This window comes from Misgurnus anguillicaudatus, chromosome 6 (assembly GCF_027580225.2).
Source record: "Misgurnus anguillicaudatus chromosome 6, ASM2758022v2, whole genome shotgun sequence".
Taxonomy (NCBI): Eukaryota; Metazoa; Chordata; class Actinopteri; order Cypriniformes; family Cobitidae; genus Misgurnus; species Misgurnus anguillicaudatus.
Window position 1 is genome coordinate 20,409,807 of NC_073342.2, and position 19,253 is coordinate 20,429,059.

Genomic DNA, 19,253 nt, shown 5'->3' on the forward strand with positions numbered 1-19,253 from the left:
AAGTAAATGAATTAATAAATGAATTAATAAATAAATTAATTAATATATTCGATCCCTTGAGGCAATAATCCTGCCAATTATTGCAACAGATGAAAAAATCTGCAAGTTAATTATAGGCACGTTTTGTCCTGTCTACTATGAATTGTTAGGGTCATTAACCAGTTTTGTATTTTACTGTGTTAATATAGGCAACAGAGTTTACTTCCATTTATTAGTCAATGTGTTATTCTATTTCTAAAAGCAACACAAACAAATTATATTATATTATTTAAAATTATATTTATTTATTCACCTCCAGTTCTTGTTCTCTGAGAATGTATATATACATTTTTCAAATATTACATTATTTTAAAGTTTTTTCTATACTTTATCTATGTTGTTTATTTAGTTATGTACTTTATTTATATTTACCTTCTTGTTCTATGAGCAATAAACAATGTATAACACATGATTTTTAGACTAAATATGTTCAGCATGCAATTTTTACTGCCACTGCTGTACATATAAAAAGTGTTCTCTTTGTAAATTACTATAAGAGACTCAAATATGCCTGTTGAAAACCAATATTTTACTGCTTTCCCAATCCTCTTGTGTACATAATATACTCCACTGCTCTCATTTTCAAATTCAGAGAGACTTTTTTATTGTACAATTTCATCCTCCTGTCCGTTTTGTACATACATTGAGCGCCATCTTGTGCTCACACACAGTCATTCAGTAATTGCGCACAGCAAAAACGAGTGAAACCAGACCTGTTACATAGTTGTCTGGACCTACAATGCCTTTTCACGTCAAAACATAACTACTTAATTAAATCAAACAAACAAACAAACAGATGAAACTCCACACCTTTGGTTTGAACCTGGTGTTTACGTGACGTATAAACTTTAAGCACGGATTGAGAGAGTTATGGGATTAGCGTCTCGTTAAACACACAGGCCACATTGCTGCCCTATTAAATCATTTTTAATACAGCTTAGGTATTTGACTTTATTTATTAGGACGACCCTGAAAGATTTCAATTAGTGTCAGAGACAGACAGACATGCCCCAAGAACGTGTTGCCAAATCCCTTGTCCTCGATTTTTGGTGAATTTATTTTTATTAGGCTATAAAAACAGACGGTTACAATTATTAGTGATTTTAAAAAATGGTGTAAATTATAACAGTGCTGTAAAATATATATTGTAGTATTAGAGTGACATGGTTTCAGTTTGGTATTCGGAATAAGGTTTTGGGGTACTTTTGTAACGGAGATCTGGCAACCCTGTCTGTCACTGTCATTGACGAAATTTCCTGGTGCGAGACCTGAGCGTCGCTGTATATCAACAACAAAAAACGGCCAGCAAATGATTATCGGCGGTTCGTATGCATTCATAAACTACGATTTTACTGGAAAATAAATCTGACGGCTCGGGAAAACCTCACGAGTGGATCAGGTCTTCTGCCCGGGCTTTCACCGGGGGATTTCTTAAACGATCTGGTAGCAGGTGGTAGCCGAGAGGCTCGAGGCTCGGATATTCATGCCTCTCTGTTAATGAAACTGTATTACGGATATCGCACAAGGTGGGTCCAAAACTTTCAATTTCCTTTTGACAGCTGCGGGTGGGGCGCGTGCTACAATGCATCAGGCTTTTGTTACGTTGTGTCCAACATTGTTGCATGCATACACGTTTGCGTCCACATATTCATGTTAAAGCACGAATATGCAACAACTGCACGATTGTTTGTAGTTTAACACGGTATTTACCGCAACACGATTTCTGAAAGAGCTGATGATTCGTTTGATGTCCGCGTATATTTATTTGACGTTATGTGACAACCATTATCATCATCTCGTAGCACATCGTGAAGACGAGGTAAGAAAACGTTTATTTCTGAAATATAATGCAGGTGTAGGCTACAAATATCGTCATTCAACACGAACCTGGTGTTTATACGGCCATGTCTGTGTGGTAATTGCATCGATCAATAAGCTATTTCATAGAGATGAGTGGCTTTTAGGTCAAGGCATCAATCGCCTATCTACTAGTGGTGCAACTGTGCCAAGCCTGGATGTTTTATTGATGAGATCCAACTCGTTCTCAAGAATACCCGGTGAATCTACGAACCGCCTGGATATTAAACGGAATCTGTATTACTTGTTTTTGTTATTTAACAGGTGTGAGGCAAAATGGTGCTTAGACCCTTGTTGAATTAACATGCGGTAGATACAGTGGTAAGGGTATGACAATAGAAGTGTGGTTGAATGGAAACGTTAGAGGATGTATTGTGGAGCAGTCATGGGAACTGAGGAGACTGACCGCTGAACTCATTACCCCAGTCATAATAGAGTGAAAGGGAGTCGCCCGGTGGCGTCAGAATAGAGAAAACATTTAGTGTGGACATGGTGTTCAAATGATGTATGATGTAATTGCAGTGTGTATACATAAAGATTTGACTGTATAATGAAACTAATATCTTGCCATGTTATGGAGTTACGAAATAAAAATTGAAATGTACTATTCAAAGTCTACTCACCATGAACATAACCGTAGAAGCTGGCATGATGGCGTTTAAAAGAAAAGAAAGAAATGTACAGTTCATGGACCCCAGTATAAAGTTCCTTTAGTGAAAGTATGTAATGCATGCTCGATATATGTGACCTCTGCATTTAACCCATCCAAGCGAGTAGTAAACACACACACACACACACCTGGAGCTGTGGGCAGCTATCCCTACAGCGTCCAGGGAGCAATTGGGGTTAAGGTCGCAACCTGCCGGCTGTGAGACTCAAACTGGCAACATTCGAGTAGCCCACCATTAGTCTTCAAGTAGCCCACTGCTAGGCCTCGAGTAACCCATTGCTAGGTTACGACTAGCCCCCACCGCCAGGTTAAGATTATCCCACCGCTAAGTTAGGACTAGCCCACCGCTAAGTTAGGACTAGCCCACCGCTAGGTTCCGACTAGCCCACCGCTAGGCTTCGAGTAGCCCACACCGCTAGGCTTCGAGTAGCCCACACCGCTAGGCTTCGAGTAGCCAACACCGCTAGGCTTCGAGTAGCCAACACCGCTAGGCTTCGAGTAGCCAACACCGCTAGGCTTCGAGTAGCCAACACCGCTAGGCTTCGAGTAGCCAACACCGCTAGGCTTCGAGTAGCCAACACCGCTAGGCTGCGAGTAGCCAACACCGCTAGGCTGCGAGTAGCCAACACCGCTAGGCTTCGAGTAGCCAACACCGCTAGGCTTCGAGTAGCCAACACCGCTAGGCTTCGAGTAGCCAACACCGCTAGGCTTCGAGTAGCCAACACCGCTAGGCTTCGAGTAGCCAACACCGCTAGGCTTCGAGTAGCCAACACCGCTAGGCTTCGAGTAGCCAACACCGCTAGGCTTCGAGTAGCCAACACCGCTAGGCTTCGAGTAGCCAACACCGCTAGGCTTCGAGTAGCCAACACCGCTAGGCTTCGAGTAGCCAACACCGCTAGGCTTCGAGTAGCCAACACCGCTAGGCTTCGAGTAGCCAACACCGCTAGGCTTCGAGTTGCCAACACCGCTAGGCTTCGAGTAGCCAACACCGCTAGGCTTCGAGTAGCCAACACCGCTAGGCTTCGAGTAGCCAACACCGCTAGGCTTCGAGTAGCCAACACCGCTAGGCTTCGAGTAGCCAACACCGCTAGGCTTCGAGTAGCCAACACCGCTAGGCTTCGAGTAGCCAACACCGCTAGGCTTCGAGAAGCCAACACCGCTAGGCTTCGAGAAGCCAACACCGCTAGGCTTCGAGAAGCCAACACCGCTAGGCTTCGAGAAGCCAACACCGCTAGGCTTCGAGTAGCCAACACCGCTAGGCTTCGAGTAGCCAACACCGCTAGGCTTCGAGTAGCCAACACCGCTAGGCTTCGAGTAGCCAACACCGCTAGGCTTCGAGTAGCCAACACCGCTAGGCTTCGAGTAGCCAACACCGCTAGGCTTCGAGTAGCCAACACCGCTAGGCTTCGAGTAGCCAACACCGCTAGGCTTCGAGTAACCAACACCGCTAGGCTTCGAGTAACCAACACCGCTTGGCTTCGAGTAGCCAACACCGCTAGGCTTCGAGTAGCCAACACCGCTAGGCTTCGAGTAGCCAACACTTTTATTGAAGCACAGTGTACATTGTAAACTTCCGGTAGCTCAATGTAAAGTACCTGTTACACTAGCCCAATGTAAAGTTTATAAGGTCCATCATAAATTTCCCATAGCTCAGGACAAAGTTCTTGTAGCCAAGTGTAATATTCCTGTAGCCTAGTGTAAAGTAGCTGTAGCTCAGTTAGTTAAAGATTGCATTTGCAGCACAAAGGTTGTGGGTTGAAAAAATATATAATTTGAACATACCATAAGTTGCTGAAAGATGAAACCATCAGCCAAATTCATGAATGTAATTGTAATGAAATTTATTAGAAAAGTAAAATAAATAGAATATGAATGGAATAGAAACATTAATCTTCATTTTACAAGTGGGGCAGGTTATATGAACAGTAATGGGCATTTACGGATCAACACCATATTATATTCTGCATACCAACCAAAGGATAACGTTTTCAAATTCTCAAAAGAGAATTTTCCACCTCTAATACTTAAAAAAGTTACATTAGTAGGAACTAAAAACAAAATGTGCCAGGTTCTCAGGAATTGTTGTGCACCTGAACTTCAGATGTTATGAGATCAGATCAGATATTATGAACTCCACCCAAAGCTCTTACTGCTATGCTTATTGGATAGACTGAGAAGTGGGAAAGGTACAGTATGCTCCTACTTGAACAAATTAAACTTGTTCAACAACTATTGAAAAAAATATGATGTGGCTTATTACTCAACATGCACTTAAAGGGATACTTCACCGATTTAGCATTCAGCTTTGTATCTGTAGAAACCCGGCAGTATTACTGAATGACCATGTTTCCCTCCCTCATTTCCCCATGAGAGGAGAGATATCTGCATTTTGGTTCTGCAAAAAAGTCCTCCGATGATGTAATATGACGATTTTTGCATCATCGGAGGACTTTTTTGCAGAACCAAAATGCAGATATCTCTCCTCTCAGGGGGAAATGATGGAGGGAAACATGGTCATTCAGTAATACTGCCGGGTTTCTACAGATACAAAGCTGAATGCTAAATCGGTGAAGTATCCCTTTAAGCTGTTGAACAGCTTGCATATTTATAACAGTATTAAAAATAACATCTAAGAATATTTATGCCAATGCACATGCGTGCCACCTCTGAGCAGCATTAAACAAATACACCCTAATGCTACTTCCTTTTCAGTGTTAATATGGTTTAAATGACATGACAGGATATTTAAAGGTAAAGTTCACTCCTAGATAGAGAGCATTAAAGGTCCATCACCTTCAAGTCGTACCAAACACAAAGTATATTGTTTTGAGAGCCAAAACAATTAGCTCAATGTTTGATAGACCATCGAATGGAGGCATAGATGAATAATAAGAGCTCTGTACATGGTAATGACATATCGTTTTTTTCTTATGTAAACTTTGTGCATGCAAAAGACCACTGGAAAACAGGCCAATCTCAATATAACATCAACTGTGATGTAACACTCAAGATGTACGCCCCAACATTTAATTAAGGGTGCAGTGTGTAATATTTTTAAAAGGATCTCTTGACAGAAATACAAAATAATACAAAACTATGTTATCAGGGGTGTATAAAGACCTTTTTATAATAAACCGTTATGTTTTATTACTTTAGGTTAAAACCTTTTATTACCGAGGGTCCCCCGAAGTCGCCATTTTGTGCCGCCATGTTTCTACAGAAGCCCTTAACGGACAAACATTTTTGCAAAGTTATCTCCGTCAATGACATGTTTTTCCAGTGGCGGCTACCGTAGCTTCTCTATGCGTTTCAAAAGCGAGGGGTGAGCAGTGGACTGAAACGTTGGCTGCAATTCGCAACCTCACCACTAGATGCCGCAAAAATTTACTCACTGCTCCTTTAATTATAAAATTGTTAAAATGCTTAAACAAAGTTGTGACTGATGAGTTAGCGCTATATGCTAGTTAATGTTATATGCTAGCATTTAGGCTGAAGTTCTACAATTGACGTTACAGTTACATTTTGGAGGTCCATACTGAAAAAAAAAACACAAACTTACCTATCAGAAACGTCCATTAACAATCTCAAAATAATTGATTATTCCTCAAATTCTGTATCTTGGGAACTGTTCTGTGAAACAGCCAATCAGTGTAGAGCTCAACATTATTGTTTTCATTATTCATTATGCATTCTTTGGCACCTTTAAAAATAAATAACAAAACATAAGCATAGCTTTTTGATCGATCCTTCTAAATCAGTTGTTTTCTTACATTATGGCATGTTAGATAGAAAAGCTAATTTAATTTTAACGTAGACCTGATTTACTGTTGTGTTTTGACTGTGCAAGACTTTTTCCATATGAAAGAACACTCAGAAAGATGACATGATTCGTTTTTAATATTTAATGTAATGTGCTCTCGTAAATTTTTATAAATGGCACTTTCTAATGAGTTTAAACATCATAAATCTGTCAAATCCCAACATTGATGATAAATTCCATCCGCTTGTGCTATTTTCTTCTGCCTTAAGAGAGCTCCAAGAAATGCCTGTTCAATGTCACAAAAGTCCCTTCGCAATTCACAGGATGCCAAATGCAGGCCGCTGAAGAAAGTCTAAAACCTCGGTTCAGTCATTATCATGTAAAGCATGTTGTCCGTGCTTCGGAGGTGAAATGAGAACTCTGGAGGTTTTGAGTGTCTAGGCACGTAAACAGACGCTTTGTTCCCAGGTTTTGTTTGCTGTAGGTCAGCTAACAGTAGGGAATGCAGAGTTTGGAACACCAACACCGAACCCCACTGTTGTCTTTGATCCCTGGTGAAGTTTTTTCCAACATATAATCCAGTCACATGTCGCAAAGCTGTGCGAGTGTTTCGGCCTCAGCATTCTCGAAAACTTGCATAAGAGGTGCACAGACACGTATTGAAGACATTTCCAAAAATGCTATACAGAGGACAAACACAATTGCTTATGGCCTTCATATTCGCACGGATGTGTTATACCCCTGTCAGTTTGCATATTAAAGAAAAACAGCACCGTTTTTCAATATTTTGCTGTGTTCTTACCTCAACTTAGACTAATTAATACATATCATTTGTCAATGGGATCACTTTTAATCTTTGTACAGCGCGTCACGAATGTGTTAGCATTTAGCCTAGCCCCATTCATTCCTTAGGATCCAAACAGGGATGAATTTAGAAGCCACCAAACACTTCCATGTTTTCTCTATTTTGCATGAGTAGTTACATGAGTAAGTATGGTGCCACAAAATAAAACTTGTTTGGAGCCATAGGAATGAATGGGGCTGGGCTAAATGCTAACACATTTAAGAAGCGCTGTAAAAAGATTAAAAGTGCAGTGCACGCATTGAAAAAAGATAGGTATGCATCAATTTGTCTAAGTTGAGGTAAGAACATAGTAAAATATTGAAAAATTGGTGTTTAAACCATTAGTTTACCCAATAATAAAAATTTTGCCATTAACTCACCGTCAAACCATCCAATATGTAGATAACATTGTGTCTTCAGTAGATTAGTATTGAAGATTATCTGAAATTGGTCCAAAATATAGATGGGTTGGTGACAAAAACAGTTTGGCAAGATGAGAAATTCAAAAATCTTTAAAAAAAAACTTGTTTTAAAAGAATGCATAGGTTTATTTCAATGCACACAGTGTACTTATGTTTTTATGCAATAAAAAATTTAATTTGCACAATTTTTATGAAAGTTAAGACTGAATGGACCTGAAAATGTCAAATGGTGTAACCGCGAATAGGGCCAAAGAATGAGAAATATTTAATATTTTATCCACCTTGATGGCATGTAAGCGTAATCATAAAAAATTTAAATATAATTTTATTAGTTATTTCTAAATGTAAATTTTTATGCGTTTTTGTAACATTTGTCCTGACTAATGCTCTGTTTTCTAAATAATCTTTGACAAATGTAAATGTATGTAAAAAAAGCATATTACACTGAGAAAAATTATTCATTCAATTACCTCAAATTTTTTAGGATAAGTGGTCGCAATCAATTTATTTAAGCTACATTTAAACCAAAAAATTTGAAAAACAAAACAAAAAAACGCTTAAATGGGGAGGGGCGGGGCTGTGTGCTCTACCCTACACCGCCACTTTCAGAGAGTGCTTGTAGCAGCTAGGAGGCTGCTCAGGTTGCAGCAACAGTACAGTTTGTCCAGTTAAAAGTTGTTCTATCACTGAAATAATTTTAGAGACATTATTTAAAGGTAAAAAAAACTACATAGTGTTGCTTTAAACTAGATGATTATATTTTAGTCCACATTTTTTATGAATATATTTATATTTTGATTAAACAAAATACTAGTTACACCAATTGACACAGGCGGGTTACACCACATTGACATTTTTGCAATTATCTGTCAAAATGAAATAAAACCAGAAATTTTAGACTTGGTCCTAAAAATGTATGCAAGTAATCAGCAAATTTGTTGAAAATTTTAACCCTTTTACATTTAATTAAACCATACAGACACAAAATAATTAACGTCACGTCATTGACCCAGATATAGGCAACCCAAAAGTAATCCCTGTGGCTCGTATTAATACAACTCATTGTTAATCCTCACTTTGTAACTTTTCTGCACTCTTAGAAAAAGGTACAAAAGCTGTCACTGGGGTGGTACCCTTTCAAAAAAGTACACCTTTGCACCTAAAGACTAGATATTTTTATTGTGAATTGCCCTAAATTGGGACACTGCCTAAAGTGAAACACCTAAGGTAGTGTTTGTAGGTCCCCCCAAAATACATAAATGCCATCGCAAAAATAAAAAAATCACATGACCTCTCAAATGTCAAGTCATGTATGACGGTGGAGCAATCATCAAATAGGAAGCACATTTTACATAAGTCTGAAATTCAAAAATTGTCCCACATTAGGGCAGTTCAACCTACCTAAATGTTAAATATTAAGACCTTTATAAAGGGTACCTTCCCATTGACAGCATTTGTAACTTTATTCTGAGAGTGTGGTGTACATAGACGTAGATGCTTTCACCATGCGCAAACAAAAGGTTTTAAAAAAGCTCTTTGTAAGCAGCGTTGCAACTATTTGCATTTTCCATGGCCAGATAAGAGAGGCTGATATCTTTATGGATAAAGTCAGCAGTTGGCTTACTAATATTTACCAGGGCGTGTTATGCAAGTGTATTTCTTGAACACGGTGTAATGTCAACACAATGACTTCTTGTCCCCGCAGTGCTGCCTCTCGCCATGTTAAGATAAAGACACAGATCTCTGTGTTGAACATGCTGAAGCGGTTGGATAAGATCAGGTTCAGAGGACCGAAGCGAGATGAGTTCCTGGACCTTGCCGAGTCCCCCAACGCGTCTGACAGCGAATGTAATGACGACGTCCCGGTGAAACAGCGGAGCTCAAGCAAAGATGCAGAGGAGCAGCGAGACCCTGTAAGTAACATTGGAAAACTTTTAAACATATTTGTTTTAATCATATAGACATTTTTAAATCATATTCTTATTAAACACCAATTGCTGTTGCATTATATTTGGTTGCTTAAACCCCATTGTGAAGATATAATATACAATTAGATGAAATTTATATTCTTTACAAATTCATAACTTTTTAAAAACGTTTTTTTTTACCCATCGGTTAATATAGGGTGGGATAGTATAGTTTATACAGTATTTATTTATTTAGTAATTATCTGCCATTGAATTACTGTACTTACATAGTATATATTTATATAAAAAAATATATAGCTAAAATGCCAAATGTGCTAATTTTGAATAAATTTTATGTAAAAACAAATGTCTACATCAAAGTAAATGTATATACTTACATATTACTTTTTCACAAATTTATCTCACTGCATTGCATCAAGAGGCAGACATCCAAATCTCCCAATTAATTTCAGCCAAAACATCCATTTGTTTCAGAGCTTAGGAAACATCTGAAAGACTTCCTTTGTAAAACTCCGGGAGTTCCTGGAGGGTTCCTTGTGTTCACTGTTGGCCTTTGTTGAATGTTTTAGATGATTTAAAGGACAATAATAGGCCAGACAGCATGTTTTGTGAAGAAAAATGATGTTCTGAAAGAACCGGCCTCTTCCAAACATGCTTTCAAATAAATTTCATTTGTAGCTTATAATTAGATAAGGACAGGAAAGCTAACCTGTGATGTCTCTGCCAGCTGGTTGCCATAGTTACAGCTGCCACACTAGTTTTCCATTGGTGACCAGAGCTGTGCTTTATTTCTTGTTTTCCGGACATCCGAGAAGACGTTGCTCTAATATCTAGTGTCAGTCAGAACAGTTCTTATGAACAATTTCTAATGGACTTTTATTATTCTGACTACAGACTTTAATTTGATGTATTCAGACAACAACCATTAGTGATAATTTGATCTCTATAATTGAGCTGTAACAAGTATTTAATTGCTCTGATGTCTTTTGTCGTCTTATGAGTCTTCATCATGTATTGAAGCTGCGACTGGTTTATAAGATGCAATATGATCTCATAGGAGTCAGGAGCTTTTGAATTTCCTCCGCCTAATTTCTCTTACTGGTTGTGTGTAGGCTGGTTCAGGGAATCTCAACATGTCGGCTACCATCCAGGACTACCAGAGGTGTGAAACGGACCGGTTCAATGAAATCAAAGGTCACCTAGAGATAGCCTTACTGGAAAAGCACTTCCTTCGTAAGTACCCAAGAGTAGCTCTCTATGCATTGCTGTTTTATACAATTATGTTGGTTTAGATATTTTACAGTCAAGTCAGTGTATAATACTGCACGCTTCATATACTTAAAGAGACACTCCAGTTTTTTTGAAAATATGCAAATTTTCCAGTTAAACATTAGATTTTTACCGTTTTGGAATCCATTCAGCCGATCTCCGGGTCTGGCGGTACCACTTTTAGCATAGCTTAGCATAATTCATTGAATCTGATTAGACCATTAGCATCGCGCTCAAAAATAACCAAAGAGTTTCTATATTTTTCCTATTTAAAACTCAACTCTTCTGTAGTTACAAAGTTGCGATTTTCTAGGCCGATATTGCTAGGAACTATACTCTCATTCTGACGTAATAATCAAGGACTTAGCTGTCGTACTATGGCTGCAGCAGGCGCAATAATATTACGCAGCGCCTGAAAGTAGTCCCTTTCAATAGCTTTTGGTTGTGACGATTAATCGTGCAAATGCACGTTTTCTTAATGAATGAATTTGAATGAATTACGGTGAAATGTCGCCACATCCAAAAGCTAGAGAGCGCTCTCGTGTAGAAACGCCATTTGCGCCACAAAAGAAGTAGCATTACAAACGCTATTCCAGGAAATGTCTAAAGGAATATTTATATCGCTGTTCTTCAGATTGTTTCAGGTATTTTCATGATAATAAAAATATTTTGAATGATTGTGTTTGACGAGTGTTGCTTTTTTAAATTCACATTATAAATGACTCAAACTCATAGTGATTTTAAATAAGGACTTCGTACTGATCACAGAGCCACAGTACACGCACAAGCTGTGCATGAAACACAGAATCGGAGCCTTGCGATTCAGAATCGATTTAAGGCAGGTCTTTTTAATGGGGAGCGCAATGTATCGTCACAGCCCTAGTTGTAACGCCATTTCATCGTAATTCATTGAGAAGCATAGCAAATTAGCATTCGCATATGCTAGCATTTGCAAATTAGCATTCGCATATGCTAGCATTTGCAAATTAGCATTCGCATATGCTTGCATTTGCAAATTAGCATTCGCATATGCTAGCGTTTGCAAATTAGCATTCGCATATGCTAGCGTTTGCAAATTTTGCATCGTTTTGAAACTGTCTGTTTGTGGTGATCATTGTTGACATGTATGGGAAACATTGACGTTTGTAGTTTCTCTTATGTAGCAGAAGAGAAGCGGAGCTATCAGGTGCTGTGCGAGCAAAGTTCATATGCAGAGACGATAACGCTTCAAGAATTACACTGAATGAGGTCATGTTGGGCAAAACAGATAACACTGGCATCAAAAGTACAATGTACAAATATTGACTTGCATTGTGTTACTCGTTTGATATCATTTGACCTTATATTCGTCTGGTTAGAAAAAGCACTTAAGTGTTTCATTTGAGATGACCTACCCTACTAAATAGGGATGCTCTGATCAATGCCGATCTCCACTAAAAATACGTGGCCGATCACTATTCTAAATCGGACAGCCGATCTTATTCACTGCTATTTAATGTACTACGGCTTTTGATCAGAAAGTTCTTATCGATCTAAAATCACTGTTGGTTTGAGTCGTTTATAACATGCATTTGAAAAAACAACACTCATCAAACATAATTATTAAACATATTCTTTATTATCATGAAAATACCTGAAAAGTTTTGAAGAACAGCAATATAAATATATCCTTAAGACATTTTCTGGAGCTGCGTGTTATAGCCATAGATATGTATAAAGGCTAGATGTCTTACCTCAGACAGTTCGCTCACTCTAAGCATTGAGTTTAATGGTGCAGGTACTTTTTAATTACTACTTAATTATTACTTGCTCAATTTTCTACCAATTTTTAAACGGTTTGGTTTCTTACAAACGTTATTAACGTGGCTATAATTTTGGATGCTTTAACATTTTTCATGGATTTTTTCTATTTTTTTAGTATAAGCATGCAGTGTCCTAGGTACATCTTTGACATTTATAACAAGCCAAACCGTTTGAAAATTGGTAAAAAATTAAGCAAGTTGTGGTCATTTAAAAGTACCTGTACCATTAAAACTCAATGCTATGAGTGGGCGAGCGTCACGTGGCAAGATGGCCGCCAAAATGCGGAAGTTCCACTCAATTGGCCAGCAGCGCGGGCAAAACATCTAGCCTTTATACATATCTATGGTTATAGCTGCGTGTGTATTGTTCTTCGTCTACAGCGAATTTTGAGTTTCTGCACGAGAGCGCCCCCTGGCTTTTTGATGTAGCGGCATTTCACTGTAATTCATTGAGAAGCATAGCAAGCATTATCGGTGGATCGATCGGAGGATCCCTACTACTAAAATACCGTACCCTACGCATAGTGCATTGTTTAACTGTAAAGTGTGTATTATATAATTTAGGACGCAACTTTATCTTATCGCAAAGCATTCTGAGATTGCCTTAGAATTTCTTTGTGTAAGAATTGTGCATAATGTAGATTATCGCTTAAATTTCTGTCCATATAAGTAGCTTTCATATCGTTATTTATGTACTGTATCATCAAATGTTTGAAAATGAACACAATTTCTGAGTTTTAATTTGGATATACAGTTTTACATTCAGGCATTTATTTGTTGGTAAGCTTTAGTGGTGTCAGCCTCTTCCAGCTGTAGTCCTGCAGTGTATCACGGCTTAAGTGGTTCATTGCCCACCGTATCTGTCAGTTTATCACCCTGTGCAGTGAAGTGTGATCGTTCTCATTAGGACTCGGACCTGAGCTGTTCTCACAGTGATAAACCCAGCAAGTATTTAGCTGAACTTGTCTGACCTGTAACAATGTTCATTTAGTGAGGCTTTGAGTGGTAAGGATCGATATGTACAAGTGCACATACTCGTACGACATGCTGATTTTCTGTATTATGAGAGTTGTGGGTAAGATTTGTCACTCTTGAATACATACAACTGTTAAATAAATTTTTTTCATGTTACCTAAAGGTAATACACATTCTATGTACATTTTTGCCGCTATCAAAATATCACAATTACTATTTATAGAACAGCTAAATATTTGTTATATATATTTTAGGAAAGGGGTCCCTCACTAAAGGTTTATCATATGTGGGGGTCCCTGCCTTCAAAAAGTTTGAAAACCCTTGGTGTAGAGGACACTTTAAGTTTTCTATCCTGTGTCTATGAAATTCTGCACCATGAAATAATGTATAAATATTTTATAAAACATAAGATTTCTCAATTTATTACATTGGCCTTACCAATACATTCATTATGTATTATGAGATTAGTGGTGTCTGGTCTATTTTTAGACTCAGTGTTTGCATTTGCATGTGTGTGCGCGTGTATACCCTTAAGCACTGCGGTACTGAAGAGCAGTGAAAGGTCATTTTGGGATCGCCAACTGTTGCTGCCCATAATAGCAGACTGGGCGTATTAATAGTTTGTTACACAACAGAAACCTCTCTGTTTAGATAACACAATGAATCGTAATGTAGTTTAGAGTAAATAAAGAGAAAAAGACAATTACTATATCCGCTTTCCATAAGTTTTGTCATTGGCGACTTCAAAAGCTGGGTGTCCCTCTCTGATATTTTGGCATAAATTCATCTGGGAAACCTTAAACAGAACTATGCAAGGTTAATAATAGTATGGTCTGTGGTCACCATCATGCACGTTGCAGTTTTGTGGTAAAATATTGGATTATAGTATACAAACAAATCCATCCTGAAGAAATATTACGAACTCAGATATATTTACATTTTTAAGAGTTGCCAGGGGACAATAACAAACAGTTAAGACAGTCATAAGACATGTTGTGTTTCCTCATATCGCTGTTAGTGTTTCTGGATCATATGATGACCTTTGTGGAATCTACAGCTGTCTTAATATTACAATAGAGTTGTGATAACAGTCACTGTTTCCTCAACTAGAACAAAATGTCCAAATGTAATACACAATATCAGCATGATCAAACTCCAATATTTCAAAAATTTTACTTTCTTTATTTCGGTTAAAGTGACCTTAAAGTGAGATATATTTGACTAAAGCAATATAACGCAAGATATTAAAGGTGCTGTGTGTAGATAGCAGTTAGCAGCATCTAGCAGTGAGTTCACCCCTCTCTTTCGAAACACATAGAGAAGCTAGCTGCCAGAGGACAAACGTGCCGTCGTCTGAGATAACATTGTGACAACGCGCTCTGTAAAGCTGTTTGTCCATTTAGGGCTACTGTAGAAACATGCCGGTGTCATAAGCAATTCGGTCCCCCCTAGGACCCTGATTGGTACCTAGCACTAATACCTGGTCAAAAATGTGTCATTGCGATATCTCGTCTGCGTTAGCGGTCTAGCAAGCTAATTACGTTGTAAAAAATTAAGCATACAAATTTTTTTAACGAAAGTTAACAAAAAATAATATAATAAACTAATATTCATGTTGCAGACACGTCAGTACTTTTGTGTCATCATCTGCTTTACAAAAACACTGGCTGTTTCTCAATTCCAAGAACGCAAAGAACGGACTTGCGTCCTCGTGGAGATCGGTCTTGCCAGGCGACCTTGGAAGAACGAACTCGGAAGTTTTGCCGCAATGACTTCTGGGGCGTAAAGCGATTTCAGCAAGTCTGCACTCGATGCATCCTCGGTATCAAGAACACATACGGGTATTTTCATGCGTCCTCTGTCCTTGCGTTCTTATTGGAATGAACTTCGACCGTTAATGATGACGTAGAGCGAGGACACGAGGACGCAAGATCGTTGAAGAACGCATATTGAGAAACAGCCAATATTTTTATTTTTGTAAATTATTAACATACCTTACGAATTTTTTTTATATAATAAAAGTGTTGTAATCATGGCTTATAAATTATAATTTTAATGTGTGATTCAGCTATGTAATAATCATGTTTTGAATAAGTAATATATTAACTTTCCAAAGTGGAAAGGGTACAGTATATAATATCTAAATAATAAAATGATCTCCCACCTATAGCCTCATTTATATACTACTAAACATATCATTTAAAAGACATCAATTGTAAGTTTAACAACGTTCTAACTACATAAATCATAAAGTGATTTTGTAGGAATTGTAATAAGACGCTAAGAAAACTACCCATGAGGAGTTTTTTCAGGTAATGGAATCACGCGGGGGTCCTAAGGGGGCAGAATTGCCAGGAGGGACCGAATTGCTCATGACACCGGCACATAATGGCAGTGTATGTAGATAGAAACAGCTCATTCTAAGGTAATAAAAACAATATAGTTCATTATGTAATGTCTTTATACACCACTGAATCTGATAGTTATGTGTATTTATATAGCATTTCTGTCAAGAATTATTCACACACTGCACCTTTAAGCCTACCCATAAGAAAAAATTATACAATATTCTATAGTATTTACTGTAGTAAATTGTAATATTTTATAGCTTATTGTAGTAATTATACTGTAGCATACTATAGTATTCATTAGTATTACATATAGACGGTTTCATGTGACGCAATACGCGTCTGGGAAGAACTTTCAGTTTTTTTAATGGTCTGACTAGTTGCTAAACTGAACTCGTGAACAAATACCTCGTTGAAAATAACAACTCAAACTCATAGTGTTTCCTTGGTAATCTATGTGTTGTTTATTTTGCTTGTTATATAAATAAACTACTTTAAAAGGACTTTGTTGTTATTGATTCTTAGCGGAGTTTACCGGAAGTTACGTGTTGACCACGAAAGAAGCTTGTTTATGTTGTCACTGCTGAAACCGTCTATAGTAAATTAATAAACTCCAGGAAATACTACAGCAAACTACTGTATAACATTTACAAAAACAAGGTTCAAAAACTCTAAAAAATGCTTTATACCCTAAAAAATGCCTGAAAATGTTTATATTTGACCCAATAGTGAGTTAAAACAACCCAGCATTTTGGTTGAAAGTTTCCAATGGAGAATTTCTGTATAGATAAAAGCAACTACAATTACATAAAATGGTTATGATAAACATGATTTTAGCCTCTATGATTGTGTTGATCTTCTGCTTGGCAAAGACATTTAATGCTGATGGACCATTAGTTGCCATCTTTTCTTTCTTACTTTCCGCATTAGCACGTTCTCCAGTCACTTAGAATGGACAGCCTGACAGCACTTTTCTTATCTGATAACCACAACAAATATATCGCCATCAAGCCATAATGTTGCTTAGAGATTATCTGCATATTATAAGTGCTTAGAAAATGTTTGCATTACTAGTAAGTAATATTCTTGAGTATTTTATAAGCAATTATTTATGTTTACTTTACATAATAAGGAACAAAACAAAATGCTTTTTCCCAAAATCCTGATTTTCAAGTTATTGGTAAGAAATTACACACTTTACCTGAGGGATAAAGTAGACCCTGCTGAAAAAACATAGAAACCACTACAGACATTCTATAGGTTTCCATTAAACTATCATTAGGAACCATTAAAACTAATTTGCAACTAATCGTTTGCAGAATAAAAGTTTTTGTTTACATCATGTATGTTTGTGTACTGTGTATAATAATATTGTAATGCAACGCTAATTAAAGTCAGTACAAACTTACTTTTTGCATTGTGTTTTTGGGACATATTCCAGTAGGATTTAATGGTCCCACCAGTAGAACCCAACACATACCAATAGAGACCTAGTACAGAGACCATTATAGTTTTCATTCAGCCAATAAAATTCCTATTCAATCCAATAGAATTTCTGGGATTGTTTCTATTGATTTTATTTAGCAGGGTTCATTGTGACTAGTGACTCTTTAATGATGCTTTGTTGGACAGACACACTTGTTTGACGGTTAACATGGTTGACTTAAGGGTTCTTGGTTTACAGTTAGTTAACCGTAGGAATATAGTAGCACTCGAGTCTATAGTGTCTCATTTTACCATGAGACAAAAATGCTATATCTTGTTCTTAGACACAACTGGCATTGCAAAGGTTAATCTACTCGCTACTGTTTACTAAGGTGCATAAAACAACACAAATCTAGACCCAGCAAACTTGCAAAATGCTCAGATTTCCAAAAGTATTATTCATGTAAAGCTAAAGTTCACCTGACCTGTAATAGGAGATTTATTTTTCTGATGAATAATGCAATAAAGACTACAAAGATTTTAATTTTCAAGCTAATCTCTGATATGCTTGACATTCTGACCTGGCCAAAAGGTGAAGAATAGCATCATGGGATAGAAGATTAAATTAGGCTATAAATATTAATATCACTTTGTGCTTTTAACATTGTGAAGCACCTCATACAGTCCCTCTTGTTCGGTGTGATGTAATGGTCTCTGGGGTCTGCACTGATCATCTTGATTCACGCCTCCTCTTTATCACACCTGCCCTTGAGTCTGCAGCGGGGAGGTCTTCATCACAACTGTAGCGCCACTGTGGGAGGCGCAGGATCTGATGAATTATAGATGAAGATGGGCTTGTGTTCCAGGGTAACCTTGAGGCACATTTTGTGTGGAACAGAAGGCAGGTGGAAAAACATGAATGGTGTATTGTTGTACTGTATGAGAGTACAGAGGCAAAATGTTTTATGCAAACACGGTATGCTTTCTAGGGGTGTGTTAAAACTGTAAGAATATTATTTTCCTTTTACAACATAAACGGCGGATTGTCTCTGAAAGCAGTGTGTGAGGAGCTACATGTGTGTCTGGTTTGAGAGTCAGAAAGTTCTCTGTGCCTCGTGTCCTACATTTGTTCCTTTGCTGAACATCCAGTCCTTCTGTACGAGAGTTCTTAATTTAGTTTCTTCTATGAGATGGCGTGGTTTGGTGTCTTCTGCCAGATGACTCGGTTTGGTGTCTTCTGCAAAACAACTCGGTTTGGTGTCTTCTGCCAGACGGCTCAGTTTGGTGTTTTCTGCGAGACTCACTTCTGTGAGATGGTGCAGTTTGTTGTCTTCTGCCAGACGGCTCAGTTTAGTGTCTTCTGCGAGATGACGCTGTTTGGTGTCTTCTGCAATATGGCGTGGTATGGTGTCTTCTGCAAGAATGCATGGCTTGGTTTCTTTCCAAGAGACAGCTCAGTTTAGTGTCTTCTGTGAGACGGCGCAATCTGGTGTCTTCTGCAAAACAACTCGGTTTGGTGTCTTCTACGAGACGACTTGGTTTGGTGTCTTCTGCGAGACGACTCGGTTTGGTGTTTTCCGCCAGACGGCTCAGTTAAGTGTCTTCTGCGAGATGGCGCGGTTTGGTGTTTTCTGCCAGACGGCTCGGTTTATTGTCTTCTGCCAGACGGCTCGGTTTATTGTCTTCTGCCAGACGGCTCGGTTTATTGTCTTCTGCGAGACGACTCGGTTTGTTGTCTTCTGCGAGACGACTCGGTTTGGTGTCTTTTGCCAGACGGCTCAGTTTAGTGTCTTCTGTGAGACAGCGCAGTCTGATGTCTTCTGCAAAACAACTCGGTTTGGTGTCTTTTGCAAGACGACTCGGTTTGGTGTCTTCTTTAAGACGACTCGGTTTGGTGTCTTCTTCAAGACGACT

The 19,253-nt window shown here is 38.2% G+C and overlaps 1 protein-coding gene across 5 annotated transcripts in view; it reads left to right on the forward strand.

The window, feature by feature from the left end:
• Positions 1-1,272: 1,272 nt before the first annotated feature.
• gramd4b (GRAM domain containing 4b) overlaps positions 1,273-19,253 on the forward strand; it is a 35,139-nt gene continuing 17,158 nt past the window's right edge. For 4 of the 5 annotated variants that reach the window (XM_055193068.2, XM_055193069.2, XM_055193070.2 and 1 more), the window contains exons 1-3: positions 1,273-1,565; positions 9,298-9,505; positions 10,633-10,753. In XM_055193068.2, the coding sequence (XP_055049043.2) occupies positions 1,537-1,565; positions 9,298-9,505; positions 10,633-10,753 (358 nt within the window). In that variant the 5' untranslated portion in view covers positions 1,273-1,536. Of the gene's footprint in view, positions 1,566-1,642; positions 1,859-9,297; positions 9,506-10,632; positions 10,754-19,253 lie in introns of those variants that run through there. The other variant, XM_055193072.2, reaches the window with a different exon arrangement.